At 53.7% G+C, this 17633-nt stretch overlaps 2 protein-coding genes across 2 annotated transcripts; one reads left to right on the forward strand and one right to left on the reverse strand.

Moving 5' to 3' along the window:
• Positions 1-952: 952 nt before the first annotated feature.
• Positions 953-17174, reverse strand: LOC122368809 (centromere/kinetochore protein zw10 homolog). Its single transcript, XM_043343065.1, has 9 exons — positions 16978-17174; positions 16461-16685; positions 15668-16217; positions 15148-15373; positions 2738-2977; positions 2422-2540; positions 1964-2235; positions 1514-1658; positions 953-1329 (listed from the first exon to the last, which is right to left on the reverse strand). The coding sequence occupies exons 1-9, from the start codon at positions 17152-17154 to the stop codon at positions 1196-1198; spliced, it is 2088 nt and encodes a 695-aa protein (XP_043199000.1). The 5' UTR covers positions 17155-17174; the 3' UTR covers positions 953-1195.
• Positions 6340-8865, forward strand: LOC122368810 (transmembrane protein 135-like). Its single transcript, XM_043343066.1, has one exon. It carries the CDS (start codon positions 6862-6864, stop codon positions 8245-8247), a length of 1386 nt encoding a protein of 461 aa, XP_043199001.1. The 5' UTR covers positions 6340-6861; the 3' UTR covers positions 8248-8865.
• Positions 17175-17633: the final 459 nt, after the last annotated feature.

Raw genomic sequence — 17633 nt, forward strand, 5'->3', positions numbered from 1 at the left:
CACCTCTCCACCAAAATTCAGCGAAATCGTAGGGGCCGTCGATCCCTGCTGAATCCCTGCTGAACCCCTGCTGAATCCCTGCTAACTTCCGTTACATGCCCCATGCTCGGAAAAAATAATTTTCACCTCGTTGTTACAGCTGCGTCATAAATGTATACAATTACAAAAGAACTTCGTCAATCCAACAGCAGTTTCATTTCGGGACTAATCAAAGTATTTTTTTTTATAAATATTGCACCAGAATTCCCAAGACAAGCACTTACCCTGCAGCTGCCTGCAGCTATCCCATACGCTTTTTTTGTTTTTATTTTTGTTAGGGCCCTGTCTTAGCACATGACGTTTCCAGGAATTTGGCACTCGGTTTTCTGGGAAACGGTAAGCTCGGCCATTTTTGCTTACCCTTCCATAGACAATGAGAGCCAACACCTGGTCGCGTCATGAGCAGCGGCGTGGCGTGAAACAGTGCCCTGGGTACCCACTACCCAGACATCCCATAGTGATATGCTGCATTTCAGTGTCCAGCCAGACCTATCAACCATGAAGACTAAAATTCGCCGTGCGTAATTTCATCAACCGATAGAAATATGGTAACCTCAGGCGATCTAGGGAGGACCAGTGCAAACGTCTCTGTCTATCCATGCATTCATCCTCCGCATTATCGAGACGGTTGAATCGATAAAGCCATCATTCGATTCCCCGTATGCGACTTCATCAGACAGACGCATCACTCATCAGACACAAAATTGTTGTTGAAGATGACCTCGGTAACCTTGACCTCGGATGACCTCCACTTATTGTTTCAAGTTCCCTATAATTTGGTGCACCCTTTTTTTGGCTCCCACACGTCATTTGCAATTGTCTCATTTAGCATGTTCACAAGTGCATGGCTCCCCGCTGTGCTCGCTCGTTCTTTTGCCCCAAACGGCGTTTTACTGGTAAACACAATACACAATATTTATGTCATATTACAATTGTAGTTATATTCAAAACAAAGATCATATAACAACTCCAGGATAAACACCAAAACATAGTTAGAAATTATATAGTTATATCGCGATATACCGGCCGCCCACAGCCCAGTCTGTCTCCGATTTCAGACAGTTTCCGTCGCAGCTCCCCGAAGGCACTGTGTTCACTCGCACAGAGACGCGGTACAGGTTTCGGTTCGGTGCAGGCCCGCACCCGCCGGGCGCGCTCATTTGATCCTGGCCAGCGTGGCGGCGCGCCGTTCGTTGTTCTGGAAGAGCGCGCGTACCAGGTGGCGCGCCTGCTCGGCGCTGAAGTGCTGGGCCAGCGGGCCCTTGCCGTCCGACCACCGGTCCAGGATCCCTGCGGGGCAGAGCACGTGCTGCTCAGACGGCGATCACAGCACACAGCACGGACAGCGCATACAAGGCACACTAAACCAGTATACCTATACAGCTGAACTTACACAATACACACCTGTATACAGGGACTGTATACAGTGGCATACCCCGGCCAGTTCATGGGCCCTGTGGAGGGCCAGACTCACCGCGCATGGTCTCCTCCAGAACGAGCAGCAGCTCGGTGAAGCGGCCCCAGCCGGCCGTGTGGCGCGACAGCAGCGCGCGCGCCTCGCTCTCCGAGACGGCCGGCGCGCCTCCCTCTGTCGGGTCCTCCTCCCCCTCTGTGTCCGGCTGTGGGCACGGGCCGATCGTCAGAGGGTCACCGTCACTGTCAGGGCCCCGACACAGTCACAGACACAGCGCACTGTCCATCCCATACTATCCCATATATTCCGTACTGACGGAGAGACCATACATATACTGTCGTCTGTCAGATAATTAATCACACACTGTCAGAAACTCAGAAGTGCCCCACACATCAGATAGATTACATCCTGTAAAAGCAACATTACAACATCAGACCCCATACCATACAGCCAGAGACCCGCGTGGCCCCGGGGCCCAGCAGGCCCACCCGTCGCCTGTCATCCACTGACCCTGAAGAGCGCCAGTGCGTCGTCGACCAGCGGTCCGGCGGCGGCCGTCAGCTGGCTGGCCGCGCTGGCCGAGATGTCCTGCTGGGCCAGCACGCGCTCCGTGATCCACCCGGTGACCACGGACAGAAGGAGGCCAGCGGCGCGCGCGTGCACGCCCGCCGGCAGCACGGGCCGCCAGACGCGGCAGACCCGGCGCAGCTGGTGGCCGCAGCGGCGCAGCGCGGCGCCGGCCGTGGCCGACAGGTCGCCCGTCTGCGCCAGGTTCTCCAGACCTGTTCGACGGGTACCGGGCCGGGCCGAGATCAGTGGCAGACAGAAAACATGATCCACTTCATCGGTGGTCGGCGGAACAAGTGAGCAGTAGGAGAAATCGTTAATCGCATTTCAGGGTAGAGAGAAGGATATACTCGACACCACACAGAGATACCCATCCCAGTCCCCTTGGTTGTTGTTCTCACCAGCCTCCGAGAGAATATCGAGCAGCTGCTCCTTCTGATGCGTCAGGGCCGCCAGGAAGATGTCGGAGCCGGTGCGTCGCAGCTCGGGCACCATGTCCAGAAACGTACCGTCCGCACACCTACGGACAGTCACCCAGACAGACACACTCAACAGAAGCGGTGTAGGGTACCGCCTGGGCCCAGAACATCCAGGAGGATGCAGCCTGCTGGCGTTCAAATGATGTTTTAAGTTTGAAAGGCAGTCAAGTGTGAATTACGCGAGGAAAAGCGGACAAGTATTGCCACCTCTTTGCCGCCGGTCGGCTGGGCCGCTTACCTGTGGCGGACGGCCAGCGCGGTGACGCGGTGCGCCAGCAGCTGCAGGTTGTTGTGCGCGATGGCCGCCTGCTCCGGCACGCTGGCCAAATGGTGGCGGTGCAGCTCGGGCAGCAGGGCGCAGTAGAGCTCCAGCAGCCGGCCGGTCGTGTAGTGCAGCCGGGCCGCGAGCAGCGGCGCGCCGCCGGCCGCCTCAGACACCGTGGTCTCCACCAGCTCGGCGTACTGCACCGCCGACTCACTGCGGCACGCGCACAGCGGGAGGCCGATCAGACGGGCCACAGCGGGAGGCCGATCAGACGGGCCGGGACACAGCGGGAGGCCGATCAGACGGGCCGGGACACAGCGGGAGGCCGATCAGACGGGCCGGGACACAGCGGGAGGCCGATCAGACGGGCCGGGACACAGCGGGAGGCCGATCAGACGGGCCGGGACACAGCGGGAGGCCGATCAGACGGGCCGGGACACAGCGGGAGGCCGATCAGACGGGCCAGGACACAGCGGGAGGCCGATCAGAGCGCGCGCCGCGGTCAGCACACACGCAGGGCGCTCAGACACAGGGGCCGGTGGCTCATAGGGATTATGTGTTTCGAGACTGTCGTGAGAGCATCAGTGTCCGGCGTGGCGGTAGGTCATCAAGAATACTAATGTGGGCCTCTACACGTGGACATGGTCAAACGGAGCCGGTTCGAGTCCGTGCCACCGTAGGGTCGTCAGGGCCAGAATATTTAGAAACTTCACGTGTTAGCCCCTCCGGAGGAACGGCAATGAGCTCAATCATGCATTACATGCATATAAATGAATTTGATTGCCCATGTACAATTTGACCGGCTGTTTTGAATATTAAATATGGTGGCCTCAGGTGACCTCGGTGACCTTCAAAGCTCCGGCTAAGCATTCTCGTCTAGTGCAGCCATCCTCGGGAGCCAGGATCCATCCCATTATCAGTAATTGCTGAGTTATGGGAATGGCTACAATACGCGAGAACATTTGAGACGTTATGAAGGTCAGCAAGGTTAACTGGGGTTAGCTTAGCATACATTACATACCTACCCAGTAAACATGCCGGCCGACGTCGGGCCGAGGCTCGGCCCGACGTCGGCCCAACGTCGGTTCAACCTCGGCCCGACATCGGCTGGACGTCGGATATGCCCGCATGTTCCGACGTCCAGCCGAAGTCCAGCCGACGTCGAGCCGACGTCGGGCCGAGGTCGTTTGCCAAGGTTGACGAGATCGTTTGTCGTTGGACCGACGGGGCCGACGTCGGCATGTTTATTGGGACAACGCGACAAAAATATCAACCGGCGGCGGGATTCGAGCCCCCCAATCGCCGACGTCGGCATGTTTACTGGGACAACACGCCAAAAAGATCAGCCGGCGGTGGGATTCGAAACCCGTGTCATTTGAACGCGAGGTTAGTGCGCTAACCACTACACCACGCAGCCAGATAGCGAATTCAGTTTGTTTTGTTGGTTTATTCCCTTTCGGTCTGACAAGACCATTTCAGAGCCGGAAGGATGATAGGATGGAGACATTGGTCTTCTTGGCGAGCACCCTGGGTCCAGTTCATATAGAGTCCCTGGTCCCATTGCTGTTACGTGACACTTTTGGAAAGGGCGACCCCACAATGGATTCATATAGCCACTCTTACACACCTGCACCAACGTTTCCCAAAGTGTCCCTTTGATAAGTGTCCCTTTGGCAAAGTGACACTTGCCGACTGGCCTTTCTATATGAACTGGGCCCGGCCCTGGTGAGTTGCCGGGGCTGAGCCTGACCAAAGGATAGGCCGAGCAGCCCCCAAGCACTCACCGCACACGGCTACGGGCGAGCTCGGCTTACGGGCAATCCCAAATGGGATAAAGTTTCCCGTTCAGTCCGGATCAGGGGGTTGCGGCGTGGAGGAAGATTTGAGTTTCCTGAGGATATCTTGAATACAGAAGCTTTTTATGAAACATGAAGCATGTACCGTTGTTTGGCCTAACTTTGTACCAGTTTTTGACTTTTCTTCGTATTACTTCCAAATTATTTTGTTAAATGTTCAGGAAATTGTGCAGTAAGGCAGTGACATCCCTGCTGGTCACCTATAGTCACTCTTAATTTTTTTTGGATAATGACATATAATTTATTTTTTTGAAATTAGAGTGGCACAATGTTACCCGCACAAAAATAACTTTGTACCATATGAATAAATGCATAAATAAAACAATGGAAAAGCCAAAAGTATCAATGTTAGCGGTCGTTATGGATACATTGGTCCACTTAGGGGCTTTTAAAAAAAGGAACAGCAAACTTGTACATTGTACAAACATAGTCACGGGATGATGCACACCATCATGACTGTAGGTCGCTTACGTATCCCGCTGGGACATTAACGCACAACCAACGACGCGACAAACCACACACAATAAAAGGCACGGAACACAACGAACGACACGACGACCCTCTTCATCATATGGTGTCGGAACTTTAAATCACCCCTGGATTTACCCTTCCTGCGGGTGGCCCAAAGTTATTGAATTAACGGCAAAAAATATGTATAAACATTGACCACCCCCAAATTTTAAAAAAATGTTTGAGGAAAATAAATTACCAATAGTCGAATGCAAAGTTCACATGATGTCCTATTCAGGCAAATTGCAAAAATCGATTCGGCTGGTAGCATCTGAGCCCCGTACAGGGACCTACCTAAACCTTAATATTGGGTGAAAAAAGGAGCTTCACCAAAAAAAATCTAGAAAATCCAAAATCGATATGATGACGTATTTTTTGTGCCCCTGGGTTTATCATTGACTACTTCATTGGTTCCGGCCCAAAAATGCCATTTCTCGCGCATAGGTATTAAGCTGATTAAAATTTAGCCATTTTTTTCCTCGTGGAACAAAGTTACCCACACGGCCCAAAGTTAGACCAAACAACGGTATTTTATATTATTTTAACGGTCAAAACAGCGGCCGATGTCGGTCCGACGTCGCCCCGACGTCGGCTGGACCTCAGCAATTGATCTCGGTCCGACGTCGGCCCGACGTCGGCTGGACCTCGGCTGGACGTCGGTACATGCGGGCATATCCAACATCCAGCCGACGTCGTGCCGAGGTTGGACCGACGTCGGGCCGACGTCGGCATGCCGATGCCGAGTTGCCGACGTCACCCCGACGTCGGCCGACGTCGGCCTGTTTACTGGGTACCTATGTATAATATCTAATATAAAAACGGCTAATCAAATTGCCTACGGCGAACCAAATGGCGCCACTTTCGTTACAATCGGGGTGTAGTTCCTAAGCTTTACGATGTTGCAAAGCTGGCGCTAGAAAAGTGCTTTCCACATCATGTGGCATGATTCTCATAGCAGCGAAATCACGAATATCAATCTGCTGCTTATTTTACGACCGTCGCAAGATAGTCGGACCGGTATTCTATGGCCTTGGTCGAACTAATATGAACCAATCAGCGTCAGCTGCTGCGAAAGCCGATTGGTTGATTTTGTAAAAAGTTGCCGATGCTGCTCGTGCAAAGTATTTCAAACAGATATTGTCGCGGATCCCCCACAATCGTCTCTATAAATTGTTGTTTACATTTTGCACATAGACAATGGTCATTGCTCTTTGTTTAAAAAAGGCTAAGTTCCTTTTATTCCAAAATACCTATGCATGAGGATAAGGCCAGCAATTTTAATAGTACATTGCAAGTCATAACGATGCCAAGTCAAACGATGGAATTGGTGTGCATCCCCACCTCAGCCCTCTGGCCCTGACAGAGAAGTGAACTGTAGTCAAGAACAGATAAGATATCCCATTTCTACACTGCTGCGATCAAGGACGTTGAGATATGGTATGGTAAAGTTCCCAGCTCTTGAGATAATTGTATCATTCAAGTACAAAGTGAGATTCATGTGCCAACGGACACAATCTCAACGTGGGGATCTAGCAGCCGCCATCCAGTCTGTTGAGGGTGCTGAACCTAGTGGTTAGTCGCGATGTGGAACTAAGTGCTGACTGCTGAAGTTGTAGTATTGCTGAGGAATCACCCAGGGTACTGGGACAGTACCTACTGCACTGGTACAGTACACTCAGCAAGAGACAACCTGTAATCTTTTGGAACTGGAACTGTATCTAACTATCCAGAATGATAGCAGCAAGTAAGCTGTCAAGAGCACCATATGGGTGTCATGAAATTGCCCACACATGGACATCATCATGTCCAAAGTCATGGCTGGATGTTGGCATTCCAGGAGTTCGGGAAGCCATGAAAATCTATCTGCCGCTGTTTATGATTTCAAGACTGATCAAAGCAAAGAAGCTGGATAAATCCACTCTTCAGAAGCTTGCAAAAGAAACCATACAATCTTCAACATTCCTTGGAGCAAACTGCTACTTCTTTTTATCATGTTTCTGTTTTGTGAGGAGTTTGCCATTCATCCCAGCAAGAGAATCCATCATGCTTGCTGCCTGTATGTCTTCCTACATGGCCATCTTTCTGGAAAGAGAGGACAGGAGAAATGCTCTGACAGTGTACATGACCAATGTGGCATCAGAAACCCTGTTCAATATCCTGAAGGCCAGAGGGGTGGTGCCACATGTCCCAAATGGTGAACGACTGCTCGCCATTGCCACGCTGGCGACCATCTTCTACATGTACAAGCAGGGCAAGTGCGAGGGACTCCTGGGCACCCTGACGAAGGCGCTGCTGGGGACGGCGGAGGTCTGCCCCCCGCCGGGCGACGGCCGGGGCCAGGAGCCGTCGGCGGGCGCCCAGCTGGTGCGGTACGTGGTGCGGCTGGTGCGCGGCGCCCGGCCGCCGCCGTCCCCGCACCGTCCGCTGACCGTGGCCCGCCACCCGTGCTGTCCGCACGCGGGCGGCTGCGCGCGGTACGCGGCCGCCGGCCTCTGCGAGTCGCTGCTGCTGGGTGTGTCGCTGCAGACGGGTGTGACGGCGGCCGGCGGCCTGCTGCAACTGGTCACCACCAGCCGGCCGCCGGCGCCGCCCGCCGCCGCCGACCTCCTCAGGCTCGGACTCGGCCTGGGCTCCCTCTCGGGCCTGTTCCGACTGGTCAGCTGTCTGCTGCGCCGGCAGCGCGGCCGGGACGACGCCTGGCACGCACTGCCCGCTGGCGCGGTAGCTGCCGCCGTCGGCCTGCGGTTCTTTAGCAGCCGCTCGCTGACGCTCTACCTGTTCTGGAAGACGGTGGAGGCGTGCTACTGGCACGGCGCGGCGTCGGGCCGTCTGCCGCGGCCGCCGGGCGGCGGCGCGCTGCTCTACGCGCTCAGCACGGGCCTGGTGCTGAGCGCCGCCGTGCTGGAGCCGCACCAGATCCGCCGCTCGTACTGGACGTTCCTGCGCCAGCTGACGGGCGGCCACGTGGCGCAGATGAACTGGCCGCTGATCGCGCGCTGCTGCGGCGCCGACACGCTCCGCCTGGAGGAGCTGCGGCGGTACAGGCCCGTGTTCAACGCCGACGACGTGCGCGCCGCCAGCCTGCCGCTGCTCCGGCAGCTGGGGCAGCTGCTGTAGGGACGCTGGGACAGCAGCTGCCGTAGGGACGCTGGGACAGCAGCTGCTGTAGGAACGCTGGGACAGCAGCTGCTGTAGAGACACTGGGACAGCAGCTGCTGTAAAGACACTGGGACAGCAGCTGCTGTAGCGACGCTGGGACAGCTGTTGTGGGGCCGCTGCGACAGTCGCTGTATCAGCGCGGTTGGGACACAACTTGGTGCCAGTGACCGGCGAGTCTGAGGTAACGACTTGGAAACTCATGGATCACGCTGGGTGGGGTAGGTGAAAACGTGCTTGGGAGATACGTTATGTTATATTGGGGACTGAGGGAAAGTGCTACTGGTATTTCCGGTGCGAGCTTACTAAAGGCCACTGGGGCCATGCAATATTAGTCCAGGGGGCCTCAACGGCGCTTAATGTGATTGCGTTCGAGGTGTGAGAACCTAGCGGATAATCGTGTACTTCCAATTAGTGCCTTGCCAAACATATCAGCGTACATTTTCTATTGTCAATGTTGCGTAAGAAGACAATGATTTGTTTCATAGTGATGCACATGTCAACAGTCCGACAACGAACAATCGCAGAATCGTCGGACAAGAGCTCCCCGACTGTCTTGTCCATTTCTGAATAGGCCAGTTTTACCAACAGAAAAATAGCAGCCCGGCGCAATTTTTCTGTCAAAAACCAGCCGACGAGTTTCACCAACCAGGCGAAAAAATATCCGCCGGCGTGGAAAAATATCAGCCAGAAAAATAGCCATGAGTTTCACCAACGGCAAATGCGGCATTAATGGAGTGTTATTTTGCGCCATTATTTGTAGAAAAACAGCCCAAAAAATAGACGGGCGACCCCGTCTATTTTTTTTGATGTCGTGTTGGAACAAATGGCCTCATTTGTTACTAATTATCGTGATTTGCGCTTCCCAGTTCATATAATAATTTAGTATCATTCATGGCCAATTTGTAAAGCATCTGGCTTCAAGATTAGAAGAGGAATACTGATGATATTGCGTAAAGAAAGAGCCTTTGTCACCAGGCAGGACCAAAAGAAACCAACAAGACGGGTGTTTGGTGTTGTGGTGTTAGTTTTTTCGTTTAATATTATCTTTTTGCTACAAGCACCCAACAGCAAGATGATAGAGCATTAACTAGTGGTCAGCTTACAAGTTCATTGCTCGGACGGAAGTGGAAAATAATGATGGAAGGTCATTTTTGTTTTCGAAAATTGAAGGTGCTTGAAGAAATGATGGAAGGAGAGGCAGAGAGGGTAGGCTCGTTGGACTCAAGATTTTAAATAAATATGTCACTGTTTTCACATATTCAGCTACATTTGACATGGCAAGGCGCCAGCTACTGATACTACTACTACTTTTGGGTGGAACTTGCTTGAGCTGTGCGGAATAGGGAAGGTGCATTGACATTGCTAAGACCGAATTGACAAGATTTTCAAGATAAATGACAATAAATTTTTAAAAAGAAATTGAATAGCATGAAAGAAATGTATAAAGGCTTGTTTTTGAAGCAAAACGTGCAAAGTTTGTATGGTTGCGAACCCGAACAAACTTGCTGTCATAAGATTGTGCCACTGAACTCAGCAAGTCATGCTGCCAATATTGAAGGGAAAGAAAATAATAGTAATGTTGTAAAATGTAAATGAATCCATAACTGTTGTGTGTGCACTGTGCTGATATTGAATGCATGTGTATCTTGCATGCTTGAGTCATGCAGGGATCATGTTAAAACTGGCTGTAAGTATTGTGAGTTAGTTTTGGAAAATTGTGGAGGCACCAGGCAAATTGCGGCCAAAATGTTATTTGTTCACCTCAGCGCTGAACTTTCTGCACACAGAGTTTTCAGATCATGCGCCGAAATGTTCATGCAGCCCGTCCGTTACACTGGTCATGCTGACAGTGACAAGGATTTTTTCCCAGTCTCATGTTGAAATACAATAATAATTCACTTAGCTTGATTTAGCTTATGTTTTTCATGCCAGTTCCTAGAATAAAGCAACAAATATTTTCTGTCATGTGAGAAATATAATGACAATATGCACAATTGCAGGCTGTGGCATGTTGTGAGGTTTTTCCTTGTTTATTGCTGAGGTTTTTTCCAGTCTCTGCTGCAAAAACGGTGGTGAATCCACCGTCGTCCGACGGTTTCGATGACGCTAATCATCGGCGAGTGTTGCTGTGATGGCCGACTGAGCGCACAGCGGCAGCCGCCGTCGCCAATAACGACAGTGAGGACACCTCCGAGTCGGACGGAGACGTCGCCGCTGACGATTTCACCGTGCTGGACGAGGTGGAGCGCTCGAGCCGACAGGCCGTGCACCGCGTGCGCTGCCCGACTGGCTGGCGCACCCGCAGCCGATTGGCGACCGGTGGCCGGCGCCGGCCAATCTGCCGGCGCTCTGCCCCGAGCTGCGCGCCCGGCTGGCCGCCGAGGGCATCGAACAGGTGTTCCTGGTGCAGGTGACCGTGCTGCCCGAGCTGCTGGCGGCCACAGAGTCGCCGCTGCCACCGGCCGACCTCTGCGTCTCGGCGCCGGCCGGCCGCGGTACGACGCTGGCGTTTGTGCTGCCGGTAGTGCAGGCGCGGCGCCGGCCGCCGGGTGCGCGCGCTAGCTGTGCTACCCACACAGGCGCTGCACGCTCAGGTGCCCGCCGTGTTCCGCCAGTACGACGCCGACACGCCGCTCTGCGTCCGGCTGCTTGGTGGAGACACAGTGGCACGAGGGGGCGCCAACTGGTGGCGGTGGGGCCGCGCGGCCCGGTCTCCCTGGCTGATCGTGGTGAGCACTCCCGGCTGGCTGATGGATTACATAACCAGCTCCGAGGGCTTCTCGCTAGCGCACCTGCGCTATCTGGTGATCGACGAAGCCGACCGGGTGATCGAGATGGCCGAGAGGGGCTGGCTGGAAGCGGTGGAGCGGGTGGCGGCGGCCACGGCCCGCCGCCCTGCATCGCCGGCCGGCTGACGGCCGCCGCCGTCTGCGCGCCTCACCTGCCGCTGCAGAAGCTGCCGTTCTTGGCCACCCTGTCACAGAACCCGGAGGCCGGAGAAGCTGGAGCGAATGTCGCTGTTCCAGCCGCGACTGCTGGCGGCCGCCGCCGTCGCACTGCCCGGTTAGTTCGTCGGCAGGTTCACCACGCCGGCCGAGCTGAGCGAGACGTTCAACGTGGTGGCGCCGCAGCCGCTGAAGCCGCTGGTGATGCACCATTTGCTCCGACAGCCCGACTGGCGACTCTCGCTCGTGTTGGTCAACTGGAACGAGGTGGCGCACCAGCTGGAGCTACCGCTGTCTGTGCTGGGCGCGCGCGTGACTGAGTTCTGTGGGGTAGTGCCGGCGTGCCGGCGGCGGCGCGCGCTAGGTGAGATGGCCGCGCTGGTGTGCTCGAGGCTATAGCGCGCGGTATTGACGTGGACGCGGTCGTGTCGTACGACATCCCGGCGCTGTTGAAGACGTACACTGCGTGCGTCGGATGGCGCGCATCTGCCGGGCCGGCCAGGCGGTCAAGCTAATAATGTTGGAGCGGCAGCGCAGCCATTTCCAGCGGCTGATGGTGCAGGCGGGCAAGGCGGGCGGCCGGGTGCGGGAGACGCTGGCGCTGCTGGACGAGCTACGAGCTGCGCCAGTACGAGGCGACCTACGTCAGTGGATTTCCACACTAGCTTCTAGTGGATCGCTGTCGCTTTTTATGCCCATTGGTCATGATTTATTTACATTTTAGAAATATTGCAATGAATAGGTGTATGCCTTGTCATCAGCCTAGAAAAGTTAAAGTAAGTAAAGCGTTTTAGTTGCATAATGTATATTTGTTCATGAACACGGATTTAACATGTCCTAACTCCCAAATATTTCGATATTAGACCCGAGTTACAAACCAATCGAAAGGCTTAGACGATCATTTGGGGCGTAGCCAGACGGCTCGGCTGGGTGTGAAAGCCGGCGACCAAGGTGGTGACCACCCGATCATAATGCAGAGCGGTCTCCGTCGGACGATTGTGTCCGCGCGCAACGAATGATCTCGGCACACGCGGAAGAGTTCGGCATGACTCTCCACTGAGCGGTACTGGGCGCAGTCGAACGACGGTCGACGACGCTAGCGCAGGTATTGTTAATTTGTTCCGACTTACGAGCTGGACCAGTGTAGCGGGCCCGGAGCGAGTATTCTTTGCTGTGTGGCGTTCCTTCTTCTCGACCGGACCCGGCAAACGGGGCCTGCATATCGGCTAAAACCACCTAGCCGGGCAGTCTGACATCCACCTCGCCGAAGCGGGGCGAGCGACCACCCTCAACCCTGCAATGACCGCGGTGCAGCAGTTAATCTGGGTAGGTATTTTCCTAAGGTAAGACACTCGCCTTGGCACAATGCTTTATATAGGCCTTGGCGAGTTCGTTAGCCCTCTTACTCCCGCTAGAAGGTGCTAATGCAGTGCACGCGAAGCCGCCTCGTAGCACCGCAGTTCAATCGCTCGGCTGCGGAACTGTCCGTCGTCCGTCCAGCTTCAGGTGGCGTCTCTGGGAGCAATGTTGACCGCTTCTTTGCCGCTCTTTTGAAAGCTAGGAAAGAGGTGCGGCTCCCGGATCTGTCGGGAGCGGGACTCATAGGCGGCGGAACGGGTAGGGCACCGGGGCACCGTGCCCCCCTTTGATTTTGACATTTTAATATAAGCCCTATGGGTGTTGCATGGAAAGAATGGGACCAAAAGTCGGCAGTGTCCCCTTAATTGAAGGTGTTCCGCTGCCACTGGAGTGGTCCCATCTAGGCCCCACCTCATAGGTGGAGGTCCTGTCCACACATTGCGTTCTCGGTCTACACGATGATTTTCTACAAGGTGCGACTAAAAACAGACAAAAAGGTACATAGCAAGTTGAAGGTATTGTAAAAATTGATATAATAGGCTGACAGGAAAAAAGATCCATCGTAAATTTGCCTTAAATGCAAGCTTCCTTACGTCACCTTTATGAATGACGTACCTACGTTTACATTTTGGTAGTTTTGTATTGATTGGCTTTTGCTGGGCACCAGAATGTTAATATAGATATGAAAGTTTATAATGCTCTACTTTGTTGTTATTACTCTTGAAAATAATGTAATAATTTACGATAATAATATTTCGAAATGTATATAGCATTTGCATTAGAAATCACGCTTCAATTTCATTGAAAACATGCTTTAAATGATTTATTAACCTCCTTGACATATCGTAATTTGATATCGTAACAGAATATCAGCTGACTACCGGCGACAAATAATTTCCGTCCGAAGTCGGCTGGAATTTCTTATTTGTGAAACTCGTGGCTGTGTGGCGTCTATTTTTTCGGCTGGATATTTTATTTCGGCGGCCGGCTGGTATTTTTTGGTAAAACTGGCCTAGGTTTATCCTTCCAACGTATTCCGAAAGTTGTATGAAGTGCAGTATGTCTTATGGACACGTGTTGATTAAGATTTATGCGACTCGACTACTCTGGCTAGTATGTTGAGAGCTCAGAGGATAGGAATGCGTAATGTGCATGGTAAACGGTAAGTATTTCACGGTAAAGAGCTGTGAAAGTGGACAGGGTTCACTCACTACCTCTTATGAGTAATGTGCGTTTCCAGACAGATATTGAGATGATGAAACTCATTTTGGATATTTTTCCCCGGTGCGCGGGTGTATGTAAGTTGGAAGCAGTGTGATGATCTTGCAAATCTGATATTGTTCAATGTTCACGGATGCGAGAATGTTAGATAGGGGGTAGATTGGTGGTTCCAAATGTATTTTAGAAAATATACTTTCACCTGGATCACAATGACTTTCGTTCGAAGATGAGCACCTTAACATAATTTGTGGTCGTTTCCTTCATGACTCCTGAAATGCGATAGTTTGGCAATTATTGGACACCAGCATTACACATCTGTAGAAAATAGAACCCATTTAGGAAATCATCCACATCAGTGACTTATAAGGACCTCTGTCATTTAAAATTGAGGAGTCAGTTAATCCCCGTTGGTGGCTCGTCCCACTGCTCAGCCGCTGGGGACAGTGATGCCGGCTGGTGCCACAAAGCTGAGAAGCTCAGGCGCCCGCAGGCCATCGTTGTCGTTTGGACGATGCGTTGGCCGCGGGACACCATGTGCCTGGCCGCCGCGGTGGCCTTGTCCTCACCGTTATCAGTCGAGTTCGATACCCATCGGCTGACGACTCCCCTCCCCAGCCCATCTGACCCCATGAGTGAGTACAAACCATATCATTGCATCCACATGAGAATTGTGCTGCGGGCCAGCCCCCGGGATCTCGCGGCTCTGGTGAGTTGGTGACCCAGCTCGTAATCTGTTCTCACCACTAAGCAGAGAATGTACCCACTCCCAGTCTTGCTGCAGCTGAAATTGTTTTTAAAGCTTGGATGTTCACGGGCGAGTTCGATTCTACGCTGTGCCTCACGGAACACGTTTGTGTCTCACGTTTACCTGTCCACGTGCACTGAAATCTATTGTCATCCCCTGCAAACCATCCGGCCTGTAGCTGGGCCTTTCCGCTCTGAGTGCCCCCTCCCCCCGAATCAGAATCCAAAGCGGGGCAATCCCAACTCTCCGACCAGCGGCACCGTGCCATCATGGGCCTAATCTTTCAAGTGCCGTACTTTCCTACGTACGACACGTCTTGGTTGCATGCATAAAACACCGGTGCAGGCAAATGCGTATTACGTATACCAGTAGATCAAACGATTCTTGCTAACTTCGATTAACTGTTAGATGGGCTGAAATGTGTGAAAATCATTTTGAATTTAATAGCCATTACCTGTGCCTGAGTTTTAGTCCGTGCTGCTTAATCCTGTTTACGGTATTTATGCATACGATTTGAACCTCCTGTGACAGCCATTCTTTGGACCGGTGATGCTCCCGTCCTCTCCGCCCGCCGCCCCGCCCTCCTACCTGACGCGGCAGCGCGGCAGGCGGTACAGGCAGTCGGTGAGCGCTCCGTCGGGCGGCTCGGGCCCGTCCGCGGCCGGCGGCCCGCCGCCCACCGGTACGGTGACGTGCAGGGGCGCGGCCAGCAGCCGGCGGCCGGCCGCCAGACGGTCGGCGCACACCCGGTCCACCATCAGACGGTCCACGTCCGACACGTAGGCCAGCAGCGAGTCGGAGCGATCCCAGAACCCTGGCGACGGCGGCGGGGTCCGACGGCGTCAGAGAAGAACCGACGAGGCCGCGGGCCGGGGCACAGGCACATCCGAGACATAGGGGCGGGAATCCCTGCGGAAGGCTGGAGCAGAAAGTTACTGGACTGTGAGAAATGGGAATCGCGTGAGCTAGAAATTAGCTGAAACAACGCATTATTCAAATATGGGGAACAAGGATCACGTAAATTGGACATTAATTGACCTCCAAACACTGTCGGTATTGGCACAGTTTGGAGCCGGCGGTAGCGCGGATATCAGTCGCCCCCGCTCACCGAGCTCGGCCAGCGCGGCGCTGAACCGCTCCGTGCTCTCGATGACCGTGTCGAAGGCGGCGCGCTGCTGCGGGCCGGACGGAATGGCGGCCGCCAGCGGGCCGTCCACCAGCCGCTGGGCCAGCGCCGGTCCGGCCAGCGCGCCGAACTCGGCCAGCAGCGGGCCGGTCAGCGCCGCCTCGGCCAGCGCCGTCACCAGCTCGGTGAGCGCGGCGTACACGGCCCCCGGCTCCGGCTCCGGCCCCGGCTCCGCGGCCGACACGGACAGGGTGAGCGAGTCGGCGTCCCGGCGCCGCTGCAGCCGGCCGCCGGCCACCAGCGGCGCGGCCAGCCGGCCCAGCACGGCCTCAGACAGCCGCTCCAGGTGGCGCCCCAGTCGGCCCAGCCGGCGCAGTCCGGCGGCCGTGTCCTCCAGACCGGCCGGCCTCACCGTCAGCACCGCGTCCGAGTCGTCCCAGCTGAACGCCGCCCGCCAGCGGCACACCAGCGCGTGCAGCACGGCCTCCTCCTGCACCAGCGCCTGGTCCCGGAGGTCCGACAGCAGAGACACCTGGCGGAAAACGGGCGGCCGAACTAATCAGCGAACCCGTGGCAGCGTCATGGTTACATGGAGGCGGTCGATAATGCCCGATCAAACGGTTCTATTCATTGTTTAAATTCATCTACGGCTAAATCGGTGGTGGTGATAGATCGGCGGCCAGGAGGTAAGCGATCCCATGGCGTCATATCTGGCGCCCTGCCCTGAGTGAGGAGTTGAGGACCGGCCCGGGATGCCGGCGGTGCAGTCTGGTACCTGGTGTCCGGTACGATCCTCCAGCCGCTGCGTCTGCTGACGGAGCTCCGAGACACAGTCGGCTGCCTCCGCCAGCTGGCCGGCCTGCTGCAGCCGGCGGCTGGCGGCCAGCTGCCGGCCCAGCTGCAGCAGCTGCTCCACCAGCTGCAGCAGCTCGGTGGTCTCGGCCAGCTCCGCCGTGGCCCGCTGCAGCTGCTCAGTCGAGTCGGAGAGCGCCGGCCGAATCTGGAGTCAAACAGACACGGGTCCTGTTACCACACACGGTGATTAAAAGAGCAGTCATTCAACAAAAAGAGAACACAGAGTTCTACAGAGATTTTTGAGGTAGTTACAAACACATCAAATGTATGCAAAAATGTTGCTGCCAAGGCGAGGGTTAAAAACTTGTTTGGTCCTCGTGCCCTCCATGTGAGCAGGAAAGCTGAAAAAGAATGTAGGTGGTGTAGGTATTGAATTTGAATCACTTCAGGGTAAAACATGACAAAGAACACATGCTAGGTAATCACAACTCACTCACCTCTGATGTTATTGTTGTGTTCAGGTCATCCATCTGAGCAGTCATGTCCTGGATTTTCTCTTGCAACGCTTGTCCCTTTGCTAGCTCACTCTTCAAATCTACATGCTTAGATTCTATCAATGTTTTTATGTCATCAAAGTTCCCAGAATGATGGCCAGCTTCATGAAACGACTCCATGCTTGCAGACTTAAGAATCCCTGTAAAATCAAAATGTGAAATGAGGATACCTGCTTTTGTGAGGGCAATTAAAATAATACAGCAATAGAATGTATTTTTTCATAAAAAAATGTCTACATCACACATGCAAAAACACATTGAAAAGACAAGAAAATCTGAGCAAAATAAATCTGAAGTGGAAATCAAAATCATTAGGTATAGTTCGCTTTTTCTAAGTTCGACCCCAACTGTAAACATTTTATTGAGCAAGCACAAGATAGCTGAATGACTTAGAAAACTGGTTAGCGCACATTGTACTTGAGATATGAGTAATATTTTCAAAATAAGTTACTAACACCGATGATATACCCTTCTGTTAAATCAAAATGCTGTGTGATTTATTGATATGTTCAATTATAATTTCTGAAGTCGTCTTTCCCTGTGGGATTGTTTATATATTATTAAACCTTGACGCGAGGAAATGCTTTGACCGAATATGG

This window comes from Amphibalanus amphitrite, unplaced genomic scaffold, assembly GCF_019059575.1.
Source record: "Amphibalanus amphitrite isolate SeventyFive unplaced genomic scaffold, NRLGWU_Aamphi_draft 000977F_arrow, whole genome shotgun sequence".
Lineage (NCBI taxonomy): Eukaryota > Metazoa > Arthropoda > Thecostraca > Balanomorpha > Balanidae > Amphibalanus > Amphibalanus amphitrite.